The sequence below is a fragment of the Cololabis saira genome, chromosome 5 (assembly GCF_033807715.1).
Source record: "Cololabis saira isolate AMF1-May2022 chromosome 5, fColSai1.1, whole genome shotgun sequence".
Lineage (NCBI taxonomy): Eukaryota > Metazoa > Chordata > Actinopteri > Beloniformes > Belonidae > Cololabis > Cololabis saira.
This window is the reverse complement of record NC_084591.1, coordinates 26,987,063-27,004,023: the sequence shown is the minus strand read 5'-3', so window position 1 is coordinate 27,004,023 and position 16,961 is coordinate 26,987,063. Positions and strand designations below refer to the sequence as shown.

The following is a 16,961-nucleotide window of genomic DNA, read 5'->3' as shown; positions in this document are numbered from 1 at the left end:
GAGTTCTGTGGGCACTTTTCTAAAACATCCGCAACCGGCTCATTTTAATCATGACCGCAGCAGTGCACCAGGAGCAGCACATATTAGGAAAGAGTCCCAAAACAAACTGGTCTGTTGGCAATCAGGAATCTGTAATTGACCAAGCACACAGACACAGCTGGTTTCTTGTTACAATGTAGGTCATATAAACAAGAACCTGATTACCTGCTTTGTTAAAATAATTAAGATGTGCCCTTTGGCTCAGGTTAAAAAAAAAAAAAAACAGTCCACTTCATCTAATTAATTCAAAGAAAGAGTAATTTAAGTCTAAAAGGAAGTTCAATAAAAGCAATGAGCAAAACATTTTGGACTTACCTAAAAGCCTGCTATCACTGTCGTCTCCTGTTCAGGCCTGAGATATCTTTTAAAAAGGTTTTATTCTCTATATCTAGAGAATAAAATCTACCTGTACATATTCCTTTAATCAATAGACATATTCATTTTTTACATCAATCAACAGAAACCGATGTTAAAAGATACAAAAAATGTAAGAAAATGCAATTCATCCACTAGTTAGGAATTTATAGTTTTTGTACTGTACTCATGCCTATTAACAAGTTGCATTGCTCACCGCCTCATTTAAGTGATGTAGTGAGAAACAAACCTGCTATCACAGCTGAATCATAGAAATGCCATCCTTTCAAGTTCGCATCACATCTAAGGCATTTTGGATTTATTCAACAGTTGACAAGGGAGAATGACACAAACCGTAAAGAGAGACTGAGGACAATTGCAACTCAGTACCTGATGTATTCAGAGCTGACGGAGTGTTTTCATTATACAGCCCTGACTTTACACCACACGGATAACGGTGTGTTCCCTTTGAACCATGCTCACTTTTTGCTGAACATGTGTGGGCAGGGTCTCACTGGAGCAAATACGGTGGGTTTCTTTTTTTGTTTCTTTTTTTTTCTCTCTCTCTCTCTTGTTTTTATGTAAAGCCAAACGGTAAAGCGAGGCTAAAGCTGTTTCAAAAGAACTTTAAAAATATTTCAGCAAAATTATACATTTCATTTCCTTGGAGGCCATACATACAAGACCTGTATATCTCCATGCAGGACTTGCTCTTCTCAGAATTCTCCCTTTTTATGCGATTGAATAGGGAACATTTTTCTCAGCTCAAAGCAATAAAACAAAAGGGATTGAGAAAGTTTTTATTTTCAAGTCCTTTGGCTAAACTACAAGAAATAAATGTGCCTACAGTACCACAAATAATATAATATTATAGTTGTCATGGGCCTTTCAACATGCATCTATCTGTCCATCCAACCATCCATCCATCCATCCATCCATCCATCCACCTTCCATCCATCCATCCATCCATCCATCCATCCATCCATCTTCTATATAAAATGTTTTGTTGAAAAAGGGCTAAAAGGGTAGTTGAATAATTATGCTTTACTCTTATTGATATCTTCGGGTAGTCTAACTCTCAATCCTCAATCCTTCAGCTGCTTTGGTTTCCTCATAATTTATACAATGAGACAGTTTATAGACAACCAGCTGATGTCAGCGGGGAGTGCCTCTGATCATTTTCTTTCACAAATGCACATAGAAACTCACATAGCCAGTATTATGCTCCTGACCATTTAGCAGTCTGTACTTTGAATCAATGCCACTCATCTTTGAGAGGCTACCTTTGACTTTATCACCTATACATATCAAATGTTGTTTTTTGACTGCCATTTTGAGGCCTTGAGTTTGAACATTTTCAAGTAAGATGGGAGCTGAGAAGTCATACTTGAAACCCTAGTGGTAAAAAAAGACAAAAACAAAAACAAACAAACCTGAAATACAGATTTAACCAAATATGGATTTTTTTTTCTTTTTTTTTTTTTTTTACAAACTAAGCACTAGTAAGCTAATCACTGGTTGCAAATTACATTGGCATCATAATGACTTGCAGAAACAATTTACTGGCCTAGTATTTATTTCAAGCATGTGAAACTTTGAATCTGTTATTTGTATGTGTGTGTGTGTGTGTGTGTGTGTGTGTGTGTGTGTGTGTGTGTGTGTGTGTGTGTGTGTGTGTGTGTGTGTGTGTGTGTGTGTGTGTGTGTGTGTGTGTGTGTGTGTGTGTGGGGAGGGGGGGCATGTGTGCTGTGTGGGTATCAATGTGAGGATGTGCGTGACGATGACCTGATGTGTGTTTTTAGCCATTAGCGTTGATTTTATTATGTTAAGCACTTATGAACGTACGTACGTATGAAAAGTGCTATATAAATAAAGAATAATTTGATTTGATTTGATTACTATACCCTTTTAATATAACTGCCAGCCAGACGTGTCTTATCAAGCTGCGTAGATGTCAAACTACATGAACTACTACTAATGATATAACCTATACAGTCAGCAAACCCTGGTACCCCTGGCCTCTGAGAACTAGTGCCAATGTCATTCTTGGACAGGAAGTATTTGGCCATGCATCGTGCCACCACTGAAAAGAAGAAAATCTTTCCCTCCACTTTCGGTAGGTACTGTATGTATCTGTGAACTGATAGATGCTCCAAGAATCTTTCTCCTTCAGGAGTAAGTGATTATGGCTCTGCATCATGCTGATCAGATAGGTTGGACCTTCCAAGTCGCTTTCATTAGCCTCCACAACAACTTTAGCCCCATTGGACATTCTTGTATACTTCTCCTTAGCTCCTTAGCTTTCCTCCCTTCCTTTCTGAAGCAATGGTCTCTCCTTTACCAGTTTGGGGATTAACATCATTTTCCCTCATTTTTGCTTATGGGCATTTTTTCTCTTGCATTTTTCCTCACCTTTCCTTCATCATAGATGCTGTTACCCAGAAGGTTGAGTTTGGAGGTTATACTGCCTGTCAGGGAGTTTTGTACGGTTGGTAGTAGACTCTGGTCAAAGCATCTCCATGCCTCCTTATCGCTGCCTTTTGACCATTTCACTTTGGCTGGTTGGATTGATTTCTCCATTGCTGCTCTCATGCAGGTTGGCTGCTTGCTGGTTCCATGGGCCACTCGTCCTGTTGCTGGGGCCCGTGCTGTTGGATCGGTTGTCCTTCGACAGCTGGAATTGTGAATTCAGTAGTACAGTGGTGCTCATTAGGCTGTTAGCCCCCCACTTGTCCAGTCTGCTGATGCAGTGTAAGTGTGCAAATGGTCCCACCCTCCACACTTTGCTTTCCATTAGTGGATTTGCAGGCCAAGATCGTTGGTCAATTTGGACCAGTAACAACTGCATGTTCTAAGGGTCTTATTGTCATTTCCCATTGGGGTTCTATTTGATTCTTTTTGTTTAGCCCATCTTACATCTCACTGGGATTTTTTTTTTGTGTTATGCTTGTGGTTAACTTAGAGAGTCCGTGTCTTGAGGGTTTCACTGTGTGGACATGTGGTCCGCCTATCTGCCCCGTTGGAGTATTTCCTGCCATCAGTTAGTCTCACCTGGCCACACTCCAGTCTTTCCTTGAGACCGATTGCTCTGTTCACTGAAGTGACCCAGAGTTAATAAGTTTGAAGCAAAAGTATACTTACCTGCAGGGCATGCCTGTCTCACCTATGCCAGTCTTGTTGTCATCATCAGCTGTCATCAGCTGGGAGCCACAATGCTAAAGTGGACAGAGCTAAAGTTATATCCTGAAATACAATTGCTGCTGTTTTTTAGTTGGATGAAATCAATGAAAACTTGTTTCACAAAATACAAACTCAGCTTTTTTTCCATCGACACTCACAGTTACTGTGTTTTTCTCAGGGGTCTTCCAAGTGATTTGACATTATTAAATTGCCAAAGTATGTGAATTGAAGTTCCCCTTGGAATGACACTTTGATATCACACTTCCTACTTTTATATAATTGTCAAGGTCTCTGTTTCACATTATTTGCAAGCAGGGCTAAAATTATATTGAGACTGCATGTGTGTGCTTCATCCCTACACGCTCCATAGTGATGCAGAATTGGATTTGAGATTTTGAGCAGAATTGGGAAACATTTAGCGTTCGTAATTGTTCTGGGATGAATGTACCAGCATGTCTGTTTACATGGAAAGTGTGTCAGCCATTCTGAACCACTAAGAAGTCCACACTGTGTTGCGTGGGGTAACCCCGACTTAATAGACTTCAATCCCAAGTGCTTTTAGCGAGTTGATATCCTGCTGACAGCTTCACACTGCTCTAAGCCCAAAGGTTCAAAAGGCGAGGCGGGGTGGGGGTGGGGCTTGGAATAGAGCCTCCATTGACACAGCAAACATTTGGTTAATGTACCTCATTACCCTCCCCTTGAGGTTGATTTTCACTTTCTATTCAATGGCTGCTAAAAAACACCCCTGAAATTCCACGTCTCGCACGGGCCATTGATGTTTATGCTTGCAGACGCAATTTGTCTAATTCCACACCAACGTATTCATATCTTAATTTTCTTCCCTCAGTGGAGGAAGCAGGAACAGGGGATGGATGTGTTATTAATGATTCTGTGTGTTCTATCCTAATTTTCTCCTCTCCTGGTCTGAAACTGTATATTTTGTTCCCAGTCAAGGACTTTCTCACCATCTTTTGTTGTACTATACAGCGTTTGTTGCGTATCCCTTGTGCTCTTCTCTCTGCTAAGTTATTTTACTTTTTTCCGGTATAGGCATCCCACAATACTACTTACACCACACTGCCGCTTCCTCCCCTCCACAGTGTCTTTCTTTCCCTCTGTAGATATTTGTGTTCCTGTATCAGTACTTCTCCTTTACTCCCTTTCCTCTCATCCCCTTCCCACACATACTCAGTGTCCTTGTACTGTGGGCAGCACATATGTGCACAGACACACTTTTTTTCATAGAGGCAAGCCACTTAGCAGCTTTATATAGCAAGTACTGAAGGAGAGGATTAACAGCAGGAAACATCAACAGAATGGCCTGCAGTGAGATGGAAAATTCTCACACGCTCATGCACAACTCACGAACGTGCACCATACGCACACACCATACCCATTGTACTCTCTGAGCCTTTGTCAGCCACACAGAGTACCCCTATCATCCAACTTTTCAAAATGCATTATTATGTTAGTCATCCAGCAGATGCTTTTATCCTTATGGGATTGTAGTGCACAGTATGGACCAGCTTTTCATCACACAATGTGCACAAGGCATATTTGACTTAGAAAATTCAACTGAAGACTGTGAGCCTCTGCCCCTTATTTCATCACATCTTTTGTCCTGGTCAGGTGAGACAGCTTGTGTCGGTTTGGTGCTCAAGGGGCATCACTCACAGACACTTTCTACTTAACTCAACAGATTAGAAGGAAATTGCTTATGTTTGCAGCCTCAGAACATGCAGCATTGCACACTTGCTGTCCCATACACATACAGTTTAATACCTTACAAAAAAACGCATCCATGCACACACTGGTACATTCTTCATTATCATTCCAGTGCTGATAGACTCTAATTATCTGCCTTGGCTCTGATTAGTCTCTCTGTAACAAGCTAATTAGATGGAGCGTTGTAAAATCATCTCCACCATTACCACAGAGACATGATTGGGAGAGACACCAACAAGCAGGAGGCAAGGAATGTGTCTTGCACTGCTCCCTGCAAAGATTTGATAGTTAGCTAAATGTTAAGTGCACGAGCTATGATTTCTTTTTGATTAAGTGCCTTTTAAACCCTGTCTTTGCAGTAGAATCTTTATCCTTTCTCATTATTCATCATGAAAGGATTGTTCCGTCTTACAGGGCAGGATGATCTGGCTTAAAGTGCATAAATTGTTGCTGTCAACATTTTGGGAGATAACATCTGAGCATTGATTGGTTTTCTCTGCCCCCGCAATACAGTGGCTATTTATCCAAAATGAACTAATGTCACATCCTAGACTGAACTTTTTCTCTTCAGCAGAGCAACTTTAAAGCCTGAACAGAGAGCAAGATTAATTCTCTCCTCTAGCCTCTTCCTCTCTGTGTTATTATCCTTCTAACAATCCTTTTAGGAGCTGTCACACACTTTGTAGCTATTGTGTTTCAGCTGTGAATGCGCCACACCACCTCTGGAGTCTATTAAATAGTATTTTCCATCAAAACCTAAGCACAGACTCACTTTCTTCTTTCCCACCATATTTCAAATCACCTGTTTGAAATGACATCATTATTGTGTTATTAGCATTAAACTGCCCCATCCCAACTGTTGTCTTTCTTATTTATGTATTTTTCAATCAGTTACTTCCTGAAATACAAAGAATGGGAAAACACTAAATAAAATGAAGGTGATGAAAAAAATAAAACATTACATTTCTTGGTTCCATGCTATCTGCAAAAAGTAAAAGTCACAGTAAATGTAAGGAACCACTGTATTTATTATTATTTGAATTGGCCATATTGTTCCCACTTACTATGATTTGGGGCTGTTGAAACCAGTAAAAGCACAGCCGTGCCGTTATATTTTATCATAACTTATTTGATTCATCAGACTTCAGGTAGTGACACGATGCATAACAAACTCTTTGTGCTTTTTCCTTGGATTAAAAAAAAGCACATATAGCCTGTGGTTCCAAACAGTAGACCTCTTACATAATAGGATTTGAAACCCATAACCACTTTTAGCTCTTAAGTAGCTCACCTCTGTGCTTAAATGTCCACTGGTGCGTGCTTGTTAGCGAGATGCAAGGAAATAGAGGGAGGCATGCTAATGCCAGCTGCAGTCATGTTAAAGAGAGCAAACCTTGCTTTCAAATCCAATATTTCACACATCAGGACACAATAAAATCAGCTTGTTTCTACCACTTGTTAAACATTACAATGTCACTTTAAATTAAAAAAAAAAAAACAAAGACAAAATGCAGTAAGTTACTGCTGTCATAGAAGTTAAGAGGGTTAGTAGCTGCCAGGTGCTGGTAATCAATTTAACTTGAAGATGATGAGGATGAGGATGATGATGATGAGGATGAGGATGATGAGGATGAGGATGTGGATGATAATGATTACCTCAATAAAAGCAAAAGTTTAAGCATTTAACTGGTTTTGCCTTCATGTGTAATTTAACATAATTTCAGGAAAGAAAAACATCAGCAGCGATCTTACAGACACGCTTCCTGCTGCTGGGAAAGGTTTTAACAACATTTCGAATAACTGAGAGTAAATCATTTCAGGGTGAGAAAGATTATTCACAAATGGAAAGGATTCAAGGCCGTTCCTCATCTTCCCAGGGGCGGATATCCCAGAAAATTCACCCAAATATCAGACCAGGCAATGCTCATAGAAATGATCAAAAAATAAATAATACATAAAATCTCAGGATCTACAAACACCACCAATGTGTTACGTGCTAAATGTGAAAGTTCATGACACAGTAGTAAGAAAAAACGACCAAACAAGTGCAGCTATGAACTTCTTTGCATACCAGAGTATTATAGATTCAAATATAACAGATAAAGCTTGGCTGAAATTGGGTCATGCATCAAGACAACAGCAATCCCAATTACCAGCAAATCCAGCTAGTCTACGACAGGATTGCAGGGAAGGGAAAGAATCACGATGCTGCAGTGGCTCAAATGAATGTCCATTAACCTCTAAAAAACTAAGACAACATTGCCATTGCATGAGAAACTGATACCCATAAGACCTGATCAGGACTAAATGATTTAAAAAAAAATCCATTCCTGCTTTCCTGTTTTATTTCCTTTTTCACACGACTACATGTCGAGTGCAAATATGTTTTCTCAGTGTGGCATGATAAGTTGCCAAAATGTCACAATCTCTGCACTTGCATTTGTATCATATTTGTGTAGGCGTATTTGTGTTTGTCCTTGGCAGGGGATTCTTCTCTTCTGGGGTGATGCAGATGGTTTCTGTGGATTACATTCCACTGAACTGCTTGACTTCATCTGACATTCACTCATACCACTTTGGCACATGATCACAGCCATTATTTGCAAGAATGGTGTCTTAGCTTACAGTGCTGTCACTTGCTCCACTTTGCAGCAATACATCTTGCAGCAAAGAAAAAAAAAAGAGAAAAAGTGTTCTATATGAGGCCAGTATCATTGTCAGGAGGTTTGTGTTAACACTGTTCTTATATTGTGTCATATGGTTTCATGTGGATAACGATACGCCGCTATCAATTCCTGCAGAAGTTTGGCTATCCTCATGTCCTTGGGTGCTGCTGTGCTCTTTTGCAGTCTTCCTTGACATAGACTGAGCGAGCTAGTAATTGGATTCCTGGAATCTTCTTATTTACTTCAGTTAGGCAGCATGCAGGCGACAAAGTGCCTGCTGTCTTGCGGCATCATCCCTGCACCCCTGTGGGAAGATCAAGGTAGCCTTATCCAGACTTTGTGCTGTAGATGAGACTCTGTCTGAGAGCTCTCTCCCATGGGAACCTCCACGCCTGCATGGATTATGCAACATTCACCAGTCTCCACCATGGACTCAGCAACGTCCTAATATTCACTAAGAAAAATACTCTCTAGGCATGACAGAGATGATGAAGCAAAATAAAGTGCAAAAATAATGGTTTAATGCTTTGGTTAATATGGTAAATTAGCTGTAAAGTTGTCTGCCAATTGTGAGGTCAGGTCTGTGATTCCCGGATTACTCAGTCTTCAGTTGGAAGTGCCCTCGGGCAAGACACTGAACTCTCGGTTGATCCTGATATCTTCATAGCTGTGTGAGTTTCTGTATGACTGAGAGGAAGCACTGCATAGGCTTAAAAAAACAAAACAACATGGACGAAAAGCACTATATGTAAAGTATAACGGGTGAAAAAGTGAATGTAGCTTGTAGTGTTTAGAGGAATCAACAAGGCGAAAACAAACACTTTTATAAAACGAGACAAAACATTTTTGATCAGAGATCTGACGGGAACTGAGACTGTACTGGGATCACTTTCACTTTTGCTTACACAAAAAACATCGACATTTATCATAACCCTTCCAGGTTTTGTTTTTTGCATTTTCTAGAGTAGTTACATCTCAAATACGTATACCCTTGGTTGACTTGCTGTCTGTTGGCCCCTCAGATTTCCCTAGTTACTTGTCTCTCCACTACACACGCAGTTACATGACAGCTGTCACTTTCAGTAATCACAGCTCTGTCACTATATCTGCCCTATTTCCCCAGGCCCTGACTGGTACCTGAACAAGGTGAAGCTGAAAATCATTGATGTTAACGACAACAATCCTGAGTGGAATATGACGCCGTACCCTTACTTGGCTGTTGTGCCTCCTGATGCCCCTGTGGGAACATTTGTTTACCAGCTCCAGGCCCATGATGGGGACGAAGGCCAAAGTGGAGAAGTGGAATATTTCTTATCTGATGGTAAGCTTTTCAACCACTCACATACGCACAAGATGTACATCAGTGAAGTAAAATATGATTTTATGTTGGTAAATGAGCTGGCAAACTATAACGCTTGGGAGATAAATTCTACCAATCTGAAATCAGGACAGTCCCTGAGACACATAGCCACAGGCATTCATACATTCATTCATGCATTCATACACTCTTTAGGTGTCCATTAGACTCTCTGTCTTTCTTTCACCCTGCCTCTCTCTTCCTCTCTATCTGTGCCCCCCTTTCTGTTTCATAAACACACACACACACAAAATCAGAAACTCCCACACACAGCCGGAGGCTTTCACACGTTTGTTTATGCACTTTTCATGCACTCTTGTCTGCCTGCCTCTCTTTGTTTCATACACACAGAAAAATCATGAACACATTCATTCGTACACATTCGTACACAAACACATGTGTTTGACTGTTGGAAGGCTGCCAGAATAACAGACCCTCTGGTGGCTGAAGGAGTAGACGATTTTTTGCAAAGATTGGGGGGGGGGGTACTGCTGCTAGCGTTGCTTGTAGGGATCACTGGATTCTCACTGACTTGCATAAGTACATCCTGCAGTGTCCTGATTTGCGTTTAAAACCGGAGTTGTCATGTGGTGCCCATTTTCTCTATGGCCATGGTGAGAAGTCTTATAACTAATGCTGTTTGTCATCTGAAAAAAAAATTACAAATGAGTTTCTCTTCAAAGAATTTTTTGACTTCCTTTTAGGATTTCACATGCATTTAAGAAACTCTTTTATCCTGAGCTCAACTGTAAGACCACCGGATGAGATAAGAGTAGTTGCCCTCGTCTTCATCACGGCCTGATCCCATTTTGTAGTACTAAACAGTAGTAAAACTTAAGCACCCTGTGGAGTTTTCTTGAGAACAAAGACGAACCAATTGGGTTGATTAATTTGGGCCAGGGCTCTTTAGGGCTCAACGACGTGCTTGTTCTTAACAGGCTGCTTCACTTTGCATATTTTCAGTTACGTATTGTACATCTGAACACCAATGACTTTTTGGAGTCTGGAACTTTAAGGGAGGCAACACTACAATTCTTTAAGCCGGCATGCCAAAATAATGAATTACAGGAGAAAAAAACCCAGCAAAACAACCCGGCAAATTAGAAAAATAAGGTATCGATTCTTTTTCAGTTGATTGACAGTGGTTATTTTCTGTGGGAACACATTCAGACTTCTGCACCTCGACACAATCTCTTTGCTCTGTTATTGGCTTTACCAAGCACAACAGCAACCTCAGTGACCTGTGATTAGGTCATACGCAGGCAGTACAAAGATTGAAGGCCGAGCTACACGTGGATCAAAAGGAGTATGTGGCTGTAACTGTCTTAAAAATGGTTTAAACTATAACATTATACTATAATTTAAAAAGATGCCACCATGCTTTGTCCATTAACTCCTAAATTAAGCCAGTAGATGAGATCTAGTTTAAAATAAGCTCAAAAGCAAACAAGGCTGAAATCTTTTAGCACCGTGTTAGAGAAAATTACAGTGAGCTGATTGATTTAGCTGTAACAGTATCTAACGGCCATGAATTAACTTTCAGTCTTCACCCTGCTGATACCAATACATCTTTTAAATCAGCACAAAAGACTTTCATTCATATCAGTGTCTGTTTCATCTGAAGGAATATTTGCTTGCTTTTAAGAAGTGTCGTCTAGCTATTGTGGGCTTCCATCTCCGTTATCAGTAAAAACCAACCAAGGCAACTTTTGACTCCAATCTCGGCTGTGTGGTACGGCAAGTGGCGCTAGAAGCAGGCGCTATGTCACATATAAACAATGATGAATATAGCTTATCAAGCTTTTATATTTTCTCATCTTGACAAAGAACATGCACGTTTAAGATATGCACTAGCATGAATTTTAATGGTTCAGAGCTGAATATAGAAATGATTGAATGTAAATTCTTCAAAGTATCAGACGTTTGCCAAAGTTGGTGATGTTTTTTGTAATATGGTCACTTTTGAGGGAAGGTTTTCAAGACTCTAAGAATAATTGAATTAAATTTTTTGACTGTAAGAAGTCATAAAAAGCTGTGGAAATTTGAAAAGTTTTTTGGTCCATTTCTTTTACATTAGGCGATATACGGTATGTAAGATTAATAATTCCAGTTTGACACAGCCTGCTGTACTGATTAGAAGAGACATCTTTTTCCTATTTTTATCAGCTTTATATATTGCAAAATATACTAGAAGAACTCTGAGGAGGGAGATGATGTGTCACCTTGTTTTATTTGCAGTTTAAAACATCATGTTTTAAACATGTCAGATTTTGCAGTGTCTGTACACACAACCATCCTCCCATTGGAAGACTAAAATCACAGCGATTCGCCACATAATAAATCCAAATATAAGAACATTACTGACGATGACTGAATAAAATGATATCTAATCCTCATCTAAGAGAATCTAAGAGAATAACAGACGAATGTGTTTGAGCCAATAACACAAAAAGTTCAGTGGCCTTTATTGAACACATCCATTAAACATTTACCGTCACACTGCATTTTCCATTATGTCACAGTGGAGCTCTGCACAAAGGAACGAGAAGGGATACGCAATCACACAATTTATAACCATGTATTAGATTATTAGGTACACTATTAGGTTTGCGAGATGTGAACAAACCGACTAAAGACACATTTTCTGTTGAAACGTAACTTGACTATGGTGGAAAAGAGACAGCAGGATTTTAAAACCAACGGGGAAACTCAGTTATGTTAACATCATTGCACTACAAATTGACCTTAGTGCTTTGTGGAGGGGGGAGCGGGGGACAACCACGACGTAATAAAACTGACTAGTCAATAGTAAATATTGATATTTTATGGAAGAGAAATGGAAGTAAACCATAAGACCCACTTTACTGTGCATAAAGTGACTATATTACACCCATTTCCAGACATCTAATTTATCCTCTCGTACTTCTGTAGTACCTTTGCATCCAAGGAGGACTGCTAGTCACTTTTAGAACTGCCTCTTCAGGGGCATGAATCCTGTTAAAATATTTTACTGCACCTTTGTCCAGTTGTGCTTCTCAGTGGAGATTTTAAAAAGTTCAAGACTACTGAGAAAAAGGAGAAAGAGATGGATGCAATCCTCAAGGCGGCCTTACGTCATTAATTTATGGTGACAATTGGTGGATGTTGGATCAGATAAATATTTACATGACACAGGAAGCCCAAAAGCATATATTTCTGTCTTTAATATTTCGTCTAACTGATTTTAATCTTTGGTACCTCCTAGAGTAGCTTCGCACCCACGATAACTCTTTTGATGCCATAGTTATCGGTCATGCATGTCTTGGCGTGATAAACAGTGAAAAATGTTTCCTTATTTTTGTGTGTGAGTTATGGATTGAAATGAATTATTTTTTTTAGTTTTCGAGAACGATACAGCATAAAAGTGTAACACTTGGCAACTGTGATCACGATGTTTGCACTAAAACGTGCACACATGCCGGTTGTAACACAAGATCCTAGCTTTCCAACGACACCAACATTCAGCTATAGTCTTTCTGCGAATCACATGTCCATCAAACGGTCCTCAGTTGAGTATTGCAAGACAAACACATGCATTGACTCTGTCGCTGGCCTGGGGAAACACATTTTATCCACTGAGCCAATTTCCCTCACAAGTGAAGACACATTTCTTGTAGGAAACAAAAGCAAAACTGCAGAAGTGCTAGAGGGTCCCCAAGAATCCAAACCCTTCTCAGCGAACAGTCATAAATTTCTGCTTTTAATATGACCATTTAAATTCCTCCAATACTGTATGTCAGAGCCAGCTTTTAGAAACTCTCCAGACGTAAACGTCCAAGGCCCCTGAAGAATATGTTTTGTGCATAGGAATACTGCAACCTTGTTTTTTTCTTTTTAGAGTTCAGTTACATCTAAAATGATATTTCATCAAAATAAAGCTGTAGATAACCCAGGCAACGCGAAAAGAATAACCTCGCCACATTTATAAGTCTGGTGATTTTCATGATATTTTACGTTGTAAATAAATCACATCAAGTGATTCTGTGAGTTTTTATCCCTCCGTCAATAGACCTCTATTCATCTTGACATTCGGATATGTGTAAAAAGAACCCACTTGAATGAGTCACAGTGGTGCAGTATCACGCACTCCTTCCTTACCATAAACATTGACACTGTAGCTCGTTCTAGGTCATTCCATTATACACTGCCCTGGTGCTCATCAAGAATGCATTCATCTGCATTTGAAAATAGCTTCCAAGCAAAGGACTGTTTATTCGTGTTTGAGTAATGTTTTCTAAACTCATCAGCTCCAAGCTGTTTTAGAAAATTATTATTCAGTTTTCATGCCTATTGTATTGGGTCCTTTTAATTGTTCAGCCATTAGACAATAAAAATGCTTGCCTCCAGTAAGAACAGATGGGCTTTTGGGTCGACAGCCACGGGTCAGGCAAGGCGGTCATAGTGTTGCATTAGATTTTTTTCTGATGGCATGAATGACATGTTTTATTATTGTAATGGGTTTTTTCAAGCATGTACAGGACTAGGGGTGCCTAAGATCTTTTCACATCCCTGTATATACCCTTTAGTGTTAGAATAAATACAATGTAAGTAGTTTTCAATCAGAATATGTTCATTCATTCAGTGACTGAATAATTATTATTGATGCGTACTGTACATATTTGTTTTGCTCATTTCCCGTGCCTGATATACTCATATGAATTCCATTCATTTTTATTTATGTAGCCACAAGTAAATGCAATCTAAGAGTCTTTTACAAAAAGAAAATCTCAAAATATTCCCTTTGAGCAATCGGTTGGTGACATTCAAATGCATTATTAAAATGATAACAAAGAAAACTTGTACGGGCACAATACAACCTCTTTGATGAGAGTTTTTGTTCAATAAATAATATTTCACATACAGCTTCAGAAAAAAGTGCATTTTCTGTATACCTTTGTGCCGAATGAAAATGTTTTATAGAAAAAACAAAAAAACAACAACACAAGAACATTTCACTTTTGTTGCAGCCTATAGTCAAGATGTTCTGGTGTTTTGTGTATAAGAATGTAAAGTGTTGTCTCTTATCTGAATTTTTGACCAGATGGGCTCAGACACTGGACCGCAGGCTTGTGTCTTGTGGTGTGCTTCTATATTCACCTGTTATATGTCCCAACAGATCTGTTTGCTAGTTTAAAGGTTTTGATCCGAATGTGTCACTCCGTTTTCCATTACCCTTTACCAGCTCTACTCGCTGCCCACGTGAACTTTAAGACTTATTTCACCCGGCTTGCTATTTTGACATTTGGACTGAGGCAGCTGCTAAATGAAGAAATTTAAATGTGATTTTAGCTTCCAGCTCCCACTGTTGAATATCAACTATCATGCCTAAAAACAATGAAGGACATTAAAAAAAATTCCATTAGTAATATTGATTTAAATATTTTAATTCGACAGGTGGTATGTAATTGCAGAGTCCCTGCTTGAGCTTGGTGAATATTCATCAAACAGTTATTGTAGTATAAATATTCCAGTATTGTTCCTATCAAAGCAGGTGCCTCGCGAGTTTGTGTGTCTGCTTCTCTTTACTTTTTAAATACATTTCCTGGAAAATGTATTTGCGCATAAATCATGTTTAGAAAACGCCTCGGAAACTCAGTAGATGTTTTGAGCTGTAATTTAGGAAACCCAGCGAAAGGGAATCATCCAAAACCAGCAAATGCTGGATCGGTTTTGTTTCAGTGGTAGGAAGTGACTTTACTGCATTTTCCATAGGTGGTGACGGCTGCTTTGCCGTGGACAAGACGACAGGCCAGGTGGTGACCACGGGGCTGGTGCTGCAGAGGGAGAGAGAGTACTTGTTAAGCGTGGTGGCCCTTGATGGCAAAGGGAGCCACAGCGTACCTGCCATGCTCTCTGTTGTGGCAGGGGCCAGGGCGCCACAGTTCACCAACACCAGCTACGCCATCTCCATACCAGAGAACACGCCCGAGGGACAGCCGTGAGTTCTGCATATGTTACCCTACTCAGTAACATATAGTTGGATTTCAACTGTGTGACAGCATCATGATATGTAAAACATAAATATAAAAAACTGTGTAACTTTGCATAATAATAGTAATGAACAGTAATAGTAATACATTATTGATGTGAAAAATATATAAAATAAAAGTGTAGCAAACAGAAGAGTAGAGTCCAGAAATCAGCATGGATTTATTGGGTGTTGTGCTTGTAGCATGTAAAATCATCATTTTACATGCGGCATCAACGAGTGATGAAGATGAAAAAATACATATACTTGGATTTTATTTTATCACAGCCAATATGATTCCAATATAGTTAATGTTTTCATAGTCGTCTTCTTTTTATTTATTAATATATATCTATTTTCTGCATTTCGGACTGGAAACATTCCAAAAAACTTTGTTGGGACAGGAGCACTTCAGAGTTAACAATGAATTCAAGAAAGTAATTTGATTTCAAGCGGTTTATGTTGAAATGTGAAACCAAACCCTGGTTTTACAAAAATATATTCACATTCAAAAGGTTCAAAAGGCTCATCTGGAGAGGAAGCATAGGCAGAGGATCTCCATTTTATCAACAAAGAATATTTTTGAAATATTTGCACCGCAATGCAGAGTTACTGTACACCATTTGCAGATGTGACTGACTTACAGTACAAATCCTCAATTCAACCTCCTTTCCATCATTGTCTCTGGGCTCAGAGGCATCTGGGATAGACCACACCGTAGGCCGATGGATCAGTATTCCAGATCAATCTGAAAGAAATGGGGGCTATGTGCTCCATACCAAAGATGAAAAGAACAATCCAGTTTCTCATCAGCAACCTGTTAGAGGCCAAGGTTTGTTATGATATGGGGTTGTGTCTTTGCCCTTGGCAAAGTTCACTTACTCTTCTGTAATGGAATTATTAATGCAGAAAGGTACATTGAGATTTTTGAGCAGTATTCAAGACTACATGTTTTTCAGGGACACCCATGCATTTTTCAACAAGACAATGCAAAACCACATTCAACATGCATTAATAAGGTATGGCTGTGGAAAAAGAGGGCACCGGAATGGCCTGTCAGCACTCCTAACCTGTCCCCAACAGAGAGTGTATACGTGAAAGGGGAAATGCAACAAGGATCCCTTATTGTTGGGCACCTTAGGACCGAAAAGAGGAAAAGATTCCACCTTAGTTTGCTTTATTGGGTGCCTGAATGTCTTCATTGTCCTTTAGATAGAATGGCAATAAAACATGATAAAAGCCCTACTGTTCCAAGTGTTTTGAAGGCAGCACCAAATATAACTTTGATGCATTTTTACTTCCTTAAAATGAAATTGAAGTAAATGTAATTTATTTTTCAATCTTGTGATAATTTTTCATACCGCCCCTAATAAAGTGGAAATAAAATATCACCTTCAGTGTCGTATCTCAGATATTATACATATTTGTAAGGACTCATTTGGTCACACCAGTGTTCTCAAATATTGTTGTACAATCATAAAACATTATTAGTGAATGCAGAATCTGAAAAACACAAAAACAGGTATTCATTTACTGTATTTAAAGTATGTGGGTCATTGGGAAATTGGTTTCCTTAAAGCTTAGAATAAAATAAAAAAAAAATTCTACATGGGTAATCAACATGGGTGGA

At 39.2% G+C, this 16,961-nt stretch overlaps 1 protein-coding gene across 3 annotated transcripts in view; it reads left to right on the top strand.

Annotated features, from left to right (window-relative positions):
- Positions 1–16,961, top strand: part of LOC133443995 (neural-cadherin-like) — a 119,689-nt gene that overhangs the window by 19,032 nt on the left and 83,696 nt on the right. For all 3 annotated transcript variants that reach the window (XM_061721402.1, XM_061721401.1, XM_061721403.1), the window contains exons 2-3: positions 9,091–9,288; positions 15,076–15,301. In XM_061721402.1, coding sequence (XP_061577386.1) covers positions 9,091–9,288; positions 15,076–15,301 — 424 coding nt within the window. The remainder of the gene's footprint in view (positions 1–9,090; positions 9,289–15,075; positions 15,302–16,961) is intronic.